The sequence below is a fragment of the Bos indicus x Bos taurus genome, chromosome 8, assembly GCF_003369695.1.
Source record: "Bos indicus x Bos taurus breed Angus x Brahman F1 hybrid chromosome 8, Bos_hybrid_MaternalHap_v2.0, whole genome shotgun sequence".
NCBI lineage: Eukaryota > Metazoa > Chordata > Mammalia > Artiodactyla > Bovidae > Bos > Bos indicus x Bos taurus.
Genome location: NC_040083.1, coordinates 99,447,119 through 99,460,416, shown reverse-complemented (window position 1 = coordinate 99,460,416; position 13,298 = coordinate 99,447,119). Strand labels below are relative to the sequence as shown.

Sequence of the window (13,298 nt, the reverse complement as noted above, 5' to 3'; positions counted from 1 at the left end):
GCATTACAGGCAGCTTCTCTACCCACTGAGCCACCTAGGGAGTCCAGTGGGTTGAATGGTGGTCCCCCAAAGATATGACCACATTCTAACCCTGCAACTTGTAAGTATGACCTTATTAGAAGGGAAAAGGGGTCTTTGTAGATGTAATTAAAGGATTTTGAGATGTGATCATCTGGGGTTATCTGGATGGGCTCTAACTGCAATGGCAAGTGTTACAGGAGACAGAAGAAGACACGACACCAGAAGAGGAGAAGGCATATGGGAGCAGAGATGAGAGTGATGCAGCCACAAGCCAAGGAATGCTGGGGTCACCGGAGGATGGAAGAGGCAGGGAAGGATCCTCCCCTAGAGCCTCTGGAGAAAGCACAGCCCTGCTGGCACCCTGATCTTAGATTTTTGGCCTCTAGAAGTGAGACAGAATACATTTCTGTTGTGTGAAGCCGCCAAGTTTGTTGTAATTTATTACAGCATCCTTAGGAAATTTATAAAGTGAGCAACCTGTGAAGTCCTTGTGCTCCTGGAATTTACATCCTAATCAAGAATGAACATAATGTAACACAATGTAGTGTAATACAAGGTAAAACGGTGTAATGTAGTGTAAAAAGATAAAACCATTTGCTGAAAATCAACAGCAGATAAAATCAAGAGCTAAACACATTCTCCTCACACTTCACACTAGGATGTCTTACCTGCACTCCCCGATCTGAGTGTTAATGACCCCTCCCCTCTACAGGCTCCCACAGGCCCTTTTCGAACCTTCATGACAGGAGCTATCCCACCAGCTTGTAACTGATGGCTTAGTTGTTTGGGTCCCCCAGTGGCCTGTAAAAAGTTTCCTCTCCCTCCCCTCTGGCCTTTACCTGAGACTAAGGATGGGAGGAAATTGAGACTACCTTAGTGACCAATAAGAAGGAAGCCAGCAGAGACCAAGAAGTGAGCAGGACCACTGTACACGCGTATACAGCTTATCTCTGTCTGAGGACATGAGCCGAGAGAGCAGGGAGGCTGGAGTCTGGCCCGGTGGCCTTTCTAAGTAGTGGCCTCAAGTGGAGCTGCATTTGCTAATTTGCACTGAAGAGTCATGTGATCCACCAACGGCCATGAATGCCACTGGCGATTAGAGACGTCCAGTCCTTCCAGCCGGACCTGGTTATGGTGGCAACCCTCGTGCCACATACCATGGCAGTGCGTAAAATCCTTCCTCCGGGCACCCTGACTGGGGTGCCAGTCTGTGCTGGCAGCGGTGTCCCTAACCTCACAGATATCCTCTGTGAACTGGCAATGTTCAAACATTATTCACTTTTTTCCTTTGCCTTTTCACATGGGAGGAAAAAACATGAGACTCCGAGATCCCCGGAGTTTGTATTATTCCAACAGAGATTCTGTTTCAAAAGAGATCAAAAGCCTTAGCAGTGAGGAGAGGAGGGTGCTTTAAGTCAGCAGGGAGCAGAGTGGTCTTGTCACTTTACATGAGGTTTTAGGTAAGTCATTCGGGGGCCTCTATTCCTTTATTTTTTAACTGCATTAAAGAAGATTTTGATATTCATAAAAATAAAGAGGAATACAGAATAATAATAAACGGAACACTCAAACAAAAAATACATAATAATAAAGACTAGGCTTCAAACACACACCAAACAATATAGGCTCTGAGGCAGACCATATTTCCTGAACAGTCCATAAAAATCTCTTCCATCTCACACGCTCGTCAGCAATGTGACCTTGCCACTCCCACCATGAGGTGGATTCTCACTTCCCTTGCCTTGAATCTGAGTTGGCTTTGGTGGTGGAGGTAGTCACTAAATCGTGTCTGACTCTTGAAACCCCATGGACTACAGCATGCCAGGCTCTTTTGTCCATGGGATTTCCCAGGCAAGAATACTGGAGTAAGTTGGTATTTCCTTCTCCAGAGGATCGTCCCAACCCAGAGAACAAACCTGTCTCCTGCATTGCAGGTGGATTCTTTACGACTGAGCCACCAGGGAAAAAGCTTTGGTGTTTAAAGTTTTAGAGTTGGCTTTAATGGTTCTGTTGAAACCAGTAAGATGCAGTAGAAATGATGAGACCAGAGTTCTGAGGGGTCAGGGTGGAAGAAGTCTTACAACTTTCTCCTGGCTCCCTTGGAAGAATATCTGCTCTCTAGACTAACCCCTTGGGGTGCTGCTTCTCAGAACCCAGCTGCCACGCAGGGAGACGGCTAGCCCTGTGGAAGGGCCACGGGGAAGTACCATGGATGTTAGTACCACCCAGGCTTTGAGGCATCCTAGTTCAAGCCCTCAGAGAAGGCAATGGCACCCCTCTCCAGTACTCTTGCCTGGAAAATCCCATGGGCGGAGGAGCCTGGTGCGCTGCAGTCCATGGGGTCGCTAACAGTCAGGCAAGACTGATCGACTTCACTTTCACTTTTCACTCTCATGCATTGGAGAAGGAAATGGCAACCTATTGCAGTGTTCTTGCCTGGAGAATCCCAGGGACGGGGGAGCCTGGTGGGCTGCCATCTATGGGGTCGAACAGAGTCGGACACGACTGAAGCGACTTAGCAGCAGCAGCAGTTCAGGCCCTAGACGTGCGATGAAGGTGATTCCAGCACCCAGCCCCTTGAGTCATCCCCAGCCATGTGTGGCTGGGGTCCCAGCTGAGGTCCCACACTGTGAAGCACAGACAAGCCATTACTGCTGTTCTCTGCCCAAACTCCTGACTCAGAATCTGTGAGTACAATAAATCTTAATTCATCACATTGCAAGTATAATTGCACATGTGCTCCAAATGTTCTCAAAAATAATGATAGTTTCTCCAAGAAGGGATGGGAACAAGGATGTTGGCAAATCCCTCCTAATAAACATGGCCTAAAACCTAACTCATCTATTGCTGCATACCCTTTATCTCTCACCTGGCCTGAAATTCCCATTCTCAAGGTTCACACCTTGGGTGAGAAATCTAAAGAACCCTTGGCGGCTGAAGCTGCTTTGGTTGGGGGCGGGGGGAGTAAGAAGAGAGGCATTTCTTCTGGTGTTCTCGCATGTCTGCTGGGGAACTGAAACCCTAGACCAGGAGAGGGTTTGTGCAGCTTATCTCCCCTTTGTTGCCTTGGAGGGTTCAAGGCTTGGACCTGATTGGGGGAGAAACTAGAAAGGCCAGGAGAGGCAGCCTTGCAGTGTTAAGTCTCAAGCAGCCTGGAGTCCCACTGCACTATTCTCTGGGCCTGAGCAGTGAAAAGAGAGCACATCAAGTGGGGTTGTGCCCAAGAGATGGACAAGGCTGCAGACTGTGCTGATGGAGGTGTCAGGTCAGCCTCCCTGCAGGTCTGCTCCCCATCAAAGCCTGCCTAGGTCCCCATGACCACATGACTGCTGAACCTCAGCCATCAGACTTGACGGTAAGGCCCCCATGTTATAAGATCATAGACTGTCCTTGCTGGGAAGGACCTAGGAAGAGGCCATCCATTGCCTTCAGAATGCATAACTGGTAAACAGTTGGTAAAGATCATGGAAGAGACTACAACAGGACCACTGATGCTTTTGTTCCATGAAGAATTTAGAGGGGTTAGAAATGACCACATTATAAGCTGCTGGGGCACAAAAATACCATTTTCAAAGCATTTGTAGACAGGGAACTTAAGGCATGGCAATCATAGGGCAAAAATCCTGGGACCAGCTGCCAAGAAAGTTGACTTTGCATAATTCCTTCGACTAAAGCAATTGTTCTAAGGACAGGAAAATGCAAGCGATCCCCCAATGTGACTTTTACATGGTCTCAGTGTATGGGTGGAATTCTCCCACTATTTTCATCATTCTGGGCACTTTAAACTCAATCTACCTAATCAATGAGGCAACTATAATGGACCCTATAAAACCTGAGTAAGGCAAGATGCTTGGGAACATCTAGCAGTAGGCTTTTCCACTACTGGCCAATAGGAAACTCACATGCAATGCAGATGTGCGTGAATGCAATCTCAGAGTGCTTCCTAAGCTGACCACAACTCAGAAGCCTCCAGATTTCAGAATCTTATAAAGAGGGACTTTCCTGGGGGCAGGGTAGGAACCTTAGAGCAGCGGGAAATTGCAAAGAATGTAACTTTCATCCCAAGGGAGGATTCTTTGCAATAATGAGCAGTTGTTCCAGTGTGGACTTCAGTGTTACTTTGTGAGGAAATGAGCTCCCTGTCACTTTCAGCCTCTGGGGAGAAACTGTCTACTGACTCCCACTCACTGGGTTCATTGCAAATTGTAAAGTATCAGATAAAAGCTGATCCAGGTAACAACACATCAGTTATGCATACTCCAAGATTCTGCAATTTCATGAGCTGTCATAAAATCACTGCCTTTGCAAAATCAGCACAGCACTGGATGCCAAAAACCAAACCAAAACCAAGCAAAAACCAACTATTTCTTTTTAACACAGAGCTGACTTTCATGGCGCAGCATTTGACAAGATTTCTGTTTTCAATCAACTCAAAGCCTTTATGTCATTCTGCACTGAGAACCATTGTTATCTTCAAAAATCTTTTTAGGATTCTGTATTCTGAAGATGTTTGACAGGGTGATTTTTATTTCAGTATCAACACCTGTAACTCCAGGTTTTAGAAGAGTGGTTCTCAATTAGGGGATATTTTGAAGACATTTAGCCATGCCTGAAGACACTTCTGATTGTCGTGCCTGGGGGTGTGGGGGTAGTGCTCCTGGCATTTACTGGGTAGACATCAGGAATGCTGCTAAATATTCTGCAAGTCACAGGACAGTCCCCCAGAAAACAGAGAATTGTCTGGCCCCAGATGTCAATAGTGTTACTGTTGGAAACCCTCTCTAGAAGGATAGAGAAAATAATAATAGCTTACTTCGGGCTTCCCTGGTGGCTCAGCTGGTAAAGAATCCACCTGCAGTGTGGGAGACCTGAGTTTGATCTCTGGGTTGGGAAGATCCCTTGGAAAAGGGAAAGACTACTCACTCCAGTATTCTGGCCTAGAGAATTCCATGGACTGTATAGTTCATGGGGTCAAAGAGTCGGACACGACTGAGCCACTTTCACTTTATGCTTCCTTCCTGACAGGCTGCTGCACGGTCACCTCACACACGCACATGGTCTCTACACATGACAACAACTCTTCAGGGTGGGCATCGCTATCCCCAGTGTATGGGTGGGAAAATTCAAGTCCAGAGAAGTTACAGGGCTTGTCCAAGATCAAACAACTTGTAAATGCAGAACTAGGGCTCAAACCAACTCCAAAGTCCAGATTCCTAATCACTACACTCTGCTGGGGGACCTTTGCATCATCACACATGGTTTCCAGCAGAGATGAGGTTGTATACAACCAAGAAAGTGTCCTTGGGAGCCAAGGGCTTTGGAAGGCTACAATGGAACCTGTACTTCTTGAAAGAATCTGAATGGGCCAGCCTCCCCAGTCATGATGCTCACTCACAATGGATCCAAGCCCAGACTCTTCCAGGTCCTTGAGAAGGGAGAAGGAGTATGTCTATCTGTCCATCCACCTATACCATGAGGTAAACTTTGGTATGATCTCACTCAATATCACAGGTCTCAAAGACTTTCAGCTTAAAATAACCACTTCTGCTGAAAATTTTGGAGGTGGGCAGAGCTGAAATCAAACACTGGCTCTTTCACTTCTTAATGGGGTCATTCTGGGCAGCAAGTCACTTTATCTCTCTTCTAAGATTCAGTTCTCCCAACTGTATAATGGGTATCATTATCATCACAACTATTTCATGAGAGTGTTCTGGGGATGAAATGAGAATATTAATGAATTCATGGAGGCCCCAAAGTTAGGTCAGTACCCAGGACAGAGGACAAGACCAATGCATATTAGACAATACAGTCCATTATATCATCATATGTTTTACAGTCTATATGGATATATTTTGAAAAGGATGGGAATCAGACCAGGGCTAGATGTGCTCAGATGTGGAATGCCAATGTGGCATGCTCCGTGCCATGCTGAGAAAGAACAGTGCATCATGGACTTAAAAATAGCAAGCACAAAGAACACACTGAATCTTGAGCAAGTATCCTTTGTGATTCTAACGAACATTTCTGCGGTTGCCTTTTCTAGTACAGCTATTTGTGGGTGACTGTCATCTCTTTGGTTGCCAAAATCCCATAATATAACACACACATGCTTATGCCTGATGTCGCCAGTCTTCTGCTTTGAGTGCCTCAAGAATGTGGAAAATTAAGTGAATTCTGGTATCCATCAGAGACTAATGTAGGCACTCGAAGAATCTCGAGTCAGAAGTAGAAATGAACCAGGCCACTTGCGTCTTGAATTTTATTTCTAAAAAGTTGTATGACCCTCTATAGGTTAGCAATTGAGACTTGAATCTTTTACTCAGTGAATATTTTGATGTCACATATTTTAGAACTGATGGCTGTTGAGATGAAATTAGTCACCTCTGGGATGAGTCAGTTACATGCGGAGCTTTTGTTTCCTGAGAATTTAGCCTCTTTCCCCAATTCTGGCCTGTCTCCAAAACTACTCCCTTCTACAATAGTGATATTAATATTTCACTGCACAGGTATATTTGTTTAGGAGGGATTTTTGGCCAACCTCCCAAATTAGAGGATCTCAGAATACCATAGCTAAAAGATCCTGAGAGACCTCCCACTGAAAACACGAGGGAACCGAGACCAGAGAGGATGAGAGATTTACTGAAAGCGACACAACGAATTAGCTGCAGAGCTAGAATCAGAACCTTGGCTTCGGCAGTTTGTTACTTTTTCATTTACCACTGCATGAGGTTTCTCATCTTCTTCGGGGGTAATTCTAAGGTGAGTGGACAAATTTTCCCTATATATCTCACTAATGAAAGAAACTTAACATTATATTTCAAACACTTAAATAAAACTTGGTTAAACAAGAAAGAATCTTAGGTGGAAAACCACAAGGCAAGTGACAAGACTTGTTGATTGGAGCAGATGTGAAATAGACAGAGCTGGTGTGGCTTTACCTACCTAAAATGTCCAAAAGCATCGATGGGAAACCCACTTGTGGCCCCCAGGGACCCATCACGTCCAGTGACGGCATGGACAATGGTGGGTGATGGGCCCAAGCCAGAAACAACCCTTTGGGCTTTCTCTATATGGCACTTCAATGGAAAAGCAGACAGAAGATATGACATTCAAATTTTTAAAAAAGAGTACAGCTTTTTCTTTCAACGATTCCAACCTTTTTTTTTTTTTTTTTAAACCCTGTTTTGCTCCTGGTTTCTAGTGAGCTGAGAATACAACCAATAGACTGACTGGGCCATCCCAACACTACCTCAGGAAAAGCTGTGCAAGAGAATTTGACAATCAATATATCCATTATACTGACCAGTTCTCATCTTCTTTCCCTGTCACCTTGATGTCATCACTTCAAGGCTATTGTGCTGTTAATTTTAGCCAGAAACCTTTGAAAATTGGTAGAATTTTCTGGCCTATGTGAAAGTAGCCATCTTTCCTGGTCTGTATCAATTTGCATTTGGTGAACCAAGGCTTCCCTGCTGGCTCAGGTGGTAAAGAATCTGCCTGCCATGCAGGAGACCTGGGTTCAATCCCTGGGTTGGAAAGATCCCCTGGAGAAGGGAATGGAAACTCACTCCAGTATTCTGCCTGGAGAATTCCATGAACAGAGGAGGCTGGAGGGCTCCAGTCCACGGGGTCACAGAGAGTCAGGCACAACTGATGACAAACACTTTCACTTCAAACCAAGGCTGTTTCTAATCAAGTTCAGATGAAAGCGTGGCTCCACCATGGGGCCTATGGGGGAAAGACCTCAGCCCAGTGTCAGAGAGACAGCTTTATTCCCACCTATTCCCAGGTGGTGCCAGTGGTAAAGAACCCGCCTGCCAATGCTGGTAGACGTAAGAGACAGGGCTTCGATGTCTGGGTGGTGAAGATCCCCCTCAGGAGGGCAGGGTAACCCACTCCAGTACTCTTGCCTGGAGACTCCCATGGACAGAGTGGCCTGGCAGGCTACAGTCCAGAGGGTCACACAGAATAGGACGCAACTAAATGGCACCCCACGCCAGTACTCTTGCCTGGAAAACCCCATGGACGGAGGAGCCTGGTAGGCTGCAGTCCATGGGGTCGCAAAGAGTCGGACACGACTGAGCAACTTCACTTTCACTTTTCACTTTCATGCACTGGAGAAGGAAATGGCAACCCACTCCACTGTTCTTGCCTGGAGAATCCCAGGGACAGGGGAGCCTGGTGGGCTGCCGTCTATGGGGTCGCACAGAGTCAGACACGACTGAAGCGACTTAGCAGCAGCAGCAGCAAAGCAACTTAGCATGCATGCACGCACAGAAGTCCCAAAGCAGAGTTCATATTTCCCTGAGTCAAAGCCTTCAAATCAGTCTGAAATCAAGGGTCAGGGTTGTCCTTTATGTGTTTGGATGAAATCAATTTTCTTATAAACACTGTTTACTTCTTACTTCCCTTAGGGGTTTATAGGAATTAAAATGGGATTTCACTTATGATCTATGCTTTTTACCATTTTAGAAATTGTTTTTGAACCTGACCATGCAAAAGAATTACCTGGAGCAGTGTTTGAAAAACATAAATTACAGGACTCCTCACCTTGGCTCCCTTGTGGCGCAGCTGGTAAGGAATCTGCCTGCAGTGTGGGAGACCTGGGTTTGATCCCTGGGTTGGGAAGATCCCCTGGAGCAGGGAAAGGTACCCAGTCCAGTATTCTGGCCTGGAGAATGCCATGGACTACGATCCACGGGGTCACAAAGACTTGGACACCACTGAGCAACTTTCTTTCACTGTCACCTTGGTCAGTGAATCCAAATTTCCTGGAATGAGACCTGGGCATTTATATTTTTTAAAAGCTTCCCAGGTGATTCTAATGCCTAGATTTAATAATTTGGTTACATTTTGCCCTCCCTCCCTCTCTCCTTCCCTCTGTTTTTCCTGTCTTCTTTGTGGGCTGCCCTCAAGACCTAAGCACCACATATTACAGTTTTAAAAGACAGACAGCATTCTCAGTTCCAAGCCACCACCAATTGACAAATAACATTTTGGAAGAAAACATGTCTGTTAACCTGGAACTGCCTGTATGGTTACTGGCACTGCAAGGGGTTTTCAAATCAGAATTAGAAATGTGGTTATGTTCTTTCCTCTTGAAGATATATCTAGTGAAACAGACATATGTCTAAGTACAAGTTCTCATGCTTTATTTTAAGTCTTTATCATATTCAGAATGGCCCAGACATAAGAATTCAGATGTGACCTAAATTCTACATACACATAAGTTCTGAGTTAGGTTGCTACCATTCTCTTCTCTTGTTCTAAACTAACCGAGCCTGATTTCCCTTCATCTTTCCTTGTAGGCATCCTCTACTGCTCCATCAGGTTCTTCAAGCTACTCCAAAATCACCAAGAGGAACTAACACACCTTCAGAGCACAAATGTACTAATATACTTTATTATATTCATATTATTATTATGTATTAATTCAATTTGAAAAGAATTCATAGATCTCTTTAGGAAAATCTAATTTGTTGCTAGGGGTGAACTTAGACAAGTGGACCCAAATGTTAAGATCTACAAATTAATATTCTGTTTCAAACAAAGAAACTTTCCTTTGGAATTCCTTTATTTAGTGGTTCTGCAGAGTTTCCAGGATTCCTATTATGTAAAGATCAGATCTGACTTCAAAGCCACTCATATTTTCCTTTATTCTCTTCTTCCTTTTCCTCTGAATTCCTGAGTTATTTTAGTTCATCCCCTTTCACATTCATTTGCTTTTCTGTACTTTCCCTCCTGCTGACCAGTTTTCCCTCATGTTTGCAGTTTTCAATGAAATAATCATGCTTCTGGAAGATTTCAGGATGAGTCCACATTTTCACCCTTTCCTGTATCTGTACTCTACTGTATCTGTATCTGTACTCTTCTACTAAAGGCTGACTGTCCATCTCTTCCCCTGGGTTTGGGGATAAGCCATCCACCCATTTTAGCTAATGGCTCGCGGGCAGTTCTAAGCCTATGCATTATGCCTGTTCAGCCCCTTTGCACCTCTGCCATTCCCATAAAAGGGAATTGTCATGATTAGTTCATTCGTGCAGGGAAAGTATGAGCAGACTCATCCAACCTACAGCTTAGAGTCACTTAGCCAAACTCGGCTAAAATGAGCAAAGCCAGGCTAGCCAATGCACACAGACTCTGTAAAACTGGAGGATGCTTCAGTTTACAGTCAGCCTTTAAAGCAGTTCAAGGGATTAAGAATGTGAGAGAGAACCAGTGTTTGACTTCAGGGAAGTGTCAGGTGACTGAACATCCTGTAAGGGAGGAGTGGGGGAAAAGCGCTTTTCTTTCTTCCCTTGGGACTGGAGCTTAGCGATGCTAAACACCACAGAAGACAGAAGATGTAAGGAAGATGAAGGGAAGCAGAAACTGACATCTAGGGTAGGCAGAAGCTCCTCCCACAAGAGGCCCTAAGGAGGAAACGATGCACTGGCAGCCCAGGTCCTACAGAAACGCAGCTCCAAGGACCACAGCTCATCCCCCAGTGAATGGCCAATGCCCATCTGGCCGATGTCCAGCAAAGTCATGATTACGGCAGAAAGAAATAGCCCCTGAATCTAGGCCTAAGCACCCCACTCCTAGCCCCTTAGTCTGTTAGGATTTCTTTCCTTCTGGCTTGGAAATCTCTCTCTCAAATGGCCTCCAGGAGATTGCATGCATTGAATGAGCTCTTTCCTCTACTTACTCAAAAAAGGAAGAGAGATTTTCTTTACTGTTTTTGGAATATGGTCATGCCCACCTGAGCCACAAACCAGCCCCTCACTCTTATATCTCACTCCAATGATTAATTTAGCCAAAACTGCGTCTTGATTTAAGACTCTACTTCCACCTGTAATGGCTCATCTGACAGGTGAGAGTTACTACCTACTGGGCCAGAACAATAATATATTTGTATTCAAGTCAAAGCGAAACCGCCAATGTGGCTGAAGACCACGTTTTCTGATGCCAATTAAGAAAACTAGAAAAGGTTATAGAACTAGTTTTATCCTACTTTCGAAATCCTGTCTGCCTTCCATCTGTAACAACACCTACTACATGACATGAATGTACATGACGGGCTCAGTGAGAAAAGACATCTGGGTTTTAAAAAACGATTTTTAAATCAGATTTTCTGCCCATCTGTGTGCACCCGGTCTCCCTCCACTTCAGAGGGGGCCTGCAATTTTCATCTCTGTTTCTTCATCCTGCCTGGAACTCCTCAGGAGTATAATGCTGTCCCATGTGAGCCCGAACCACAGTTCTTGCTGTGACTAGGCTGTGCCCAAGTCACTGGTTCCTAGGGTTTTGCCAGCTTGGACTGGAAAGTAGCTTCCCAGGCTCCCTCTGCCAGGCAGGTCCCCTGATGCATGGTGCACCCAGCCCCAGTCTTTTCATTCGGCAAACAGCTATGGGGCATCTACTTGGTGCCAGACCCATCTGTCCTGATTACGTGAAACCAGCAAGAAAGAGACAGGAAATGGACTAGAGCTTTTAAGGAGAGTAAAGACAAAGAGATGCTATATGGTCTCAAATGCTATTGCAGCTGAAAGCACCATGGACTTGCCACTTTGAGACTTAAAAACAAACCTCCTACAAAACCATTTCTCAAAAGAAAAAAAAAATTCTCAGAGCTGTCTTTTCCTCTCTAACTTACTGTCGCTGTTTCCCATTATCCTTGGCTCCCTCATCTTGTCTAAGATGCAGCAAGCTGAGCCACTTTTGAGGAGAGGCAATCCCCAAAGCTCAGGACTCTGAGCCACTCATTCTGTCCCCTCCTCTTTCTATCGTCTGGGCTTCTAACATGAAAAAAATCCCTTTTTTTTCTCTGGGATCCTGCAGGTACTTATCCTCACAAGCTTGAGGTCAGCATTCACATAATTAAAATTTCTTCTTGTGATATATATATAAATAATTGGGTTGGTCAAAAGGTCATTCATATTTTTCTGTAACATCTTATAGCAAAACCCAAATGAATTTTTCAGCCAATCCTACACATACACACAGAAACATATATATATATATATATGTTAATATATAATTTAGCCTTTCCAATATTAAATATATGTATACATATATTACTTAGCTTTTATCCTTTATATTTTAAGAAAAATGTGCTTGTGTATGTATATGTATGTAGACACACACACATCTCATATACACTTTTTCTTAGCAGATTTCCCCTACAAGCAAAGCTTGGCCAAGCTGCTCCAAGAACTCTTTAAGGGGCCCTAGGGATCAAGTAAAGCAGGGACAAGGCCTTGGGACCTTATAGTCAGTCTGCTTTTCCCTTTGGTGATGCTATTGGGGTCCCCAAGGTATTCTCACCAGCTTCATTCAATCTTGGGTACAAATGACTGGAGGCAAGTTAGCTATCACTCTTTGTATTTTAAAAAGAGTTCAAAACCCCAGGAGAAAGAGAAGACACTCTCCAGGGTGAGATTTCTGGCAGAATTTGGGGGATGAGGTGGAGATGGAGATTTTGTTCTAAGGCAACTCCACTCACCATCTTCCGCACCATCTCACATCTCTGGCTGGGTGTCCTGGGACCTGCTGTGGCTACAAATCCCAAATGGAAACCTATATTTGTTTTGCTTCTGTATGAGGCTGGCTAGACACTGGACATACAGGAAGGTCACTTATCTCCTAGACTGAAATGTTCAGAACCTGCTTGAGGACCACAGAGCACCCTCTGAGCATTATACTTTGTGAATCTTTTAGAGCACAGGCACACAGCCTTCAGAGGGACTGTCAGTTTCAATTCCAAGACCCTTGGCTATAGATGTCCCACTTCAAGTTGCTCAAAGGTAGTAAATTTGGCAACAGACTAAGCGCTAACAGCCTGAGTTCAAGAAGGAAAAAGGCAAGAGCTGACAGAACTCAAAAGGGGGACATTTAGTGAAGGGGCAAGCTGCTCATCACATTAGTTGGTCCATGAAGACACCACTATACTATGTGACAGCCCAATACAATACTTAGTCCTCAGAGTAAAAATTCCGGATCATCTGGGAAAGTTTCAGTGGAAACAGTGTACATACTCTGTTTAGGAAGATAATTCTAAAGCGCTGGGGAAAGGTTTTGGCATTCAGAAACACCTAGAGGAGAATGGCAGTTGCTGCACTGTAAAGCCACAGCATGTGGCCCTGGACTGGAAACCACCTACCTCTGAATGTTATCTTCAAGCTGTTTGACTCTGAACTCATCCTCCTCAGACTGCCGCCTCCTGGCTTCCTCTTCTTCCGCGGTTCCAGCAGGTATGCCCTGCAGCAGCCATTTTTCTCGAAGTACTTTAGACTGTG

The 13,298-nt window shown here is 44.8% G+C and overlaps 1 protein-coding gene across 6 annotated transcripts in view; it reads right to left on the bottom strand.

Moving 5' to 3' along the window:
* The window catches only part of AKAP2 (A-kinase anchoring protein 2), a 515,799-nt gene that overhangs the window by 271,935 nt on the left and 230,566 nt on the right, over positions 1-13,298 (bottom strand). For all 6 annotated transcript variants that reach the window (XM_027550476.1, XM_027550479.1, XM_027550477.1 and 3 more), the window contains exon 4: positions 13,163-13,293. In XM_027550476.1, coding sequence (XP_027406277.1) covers positions 13,163-13,293 — 131 coding nt within the window. The remainder of the gene's footprint in view (positions 1-13,162; positions 13,294-13,298) is intronic.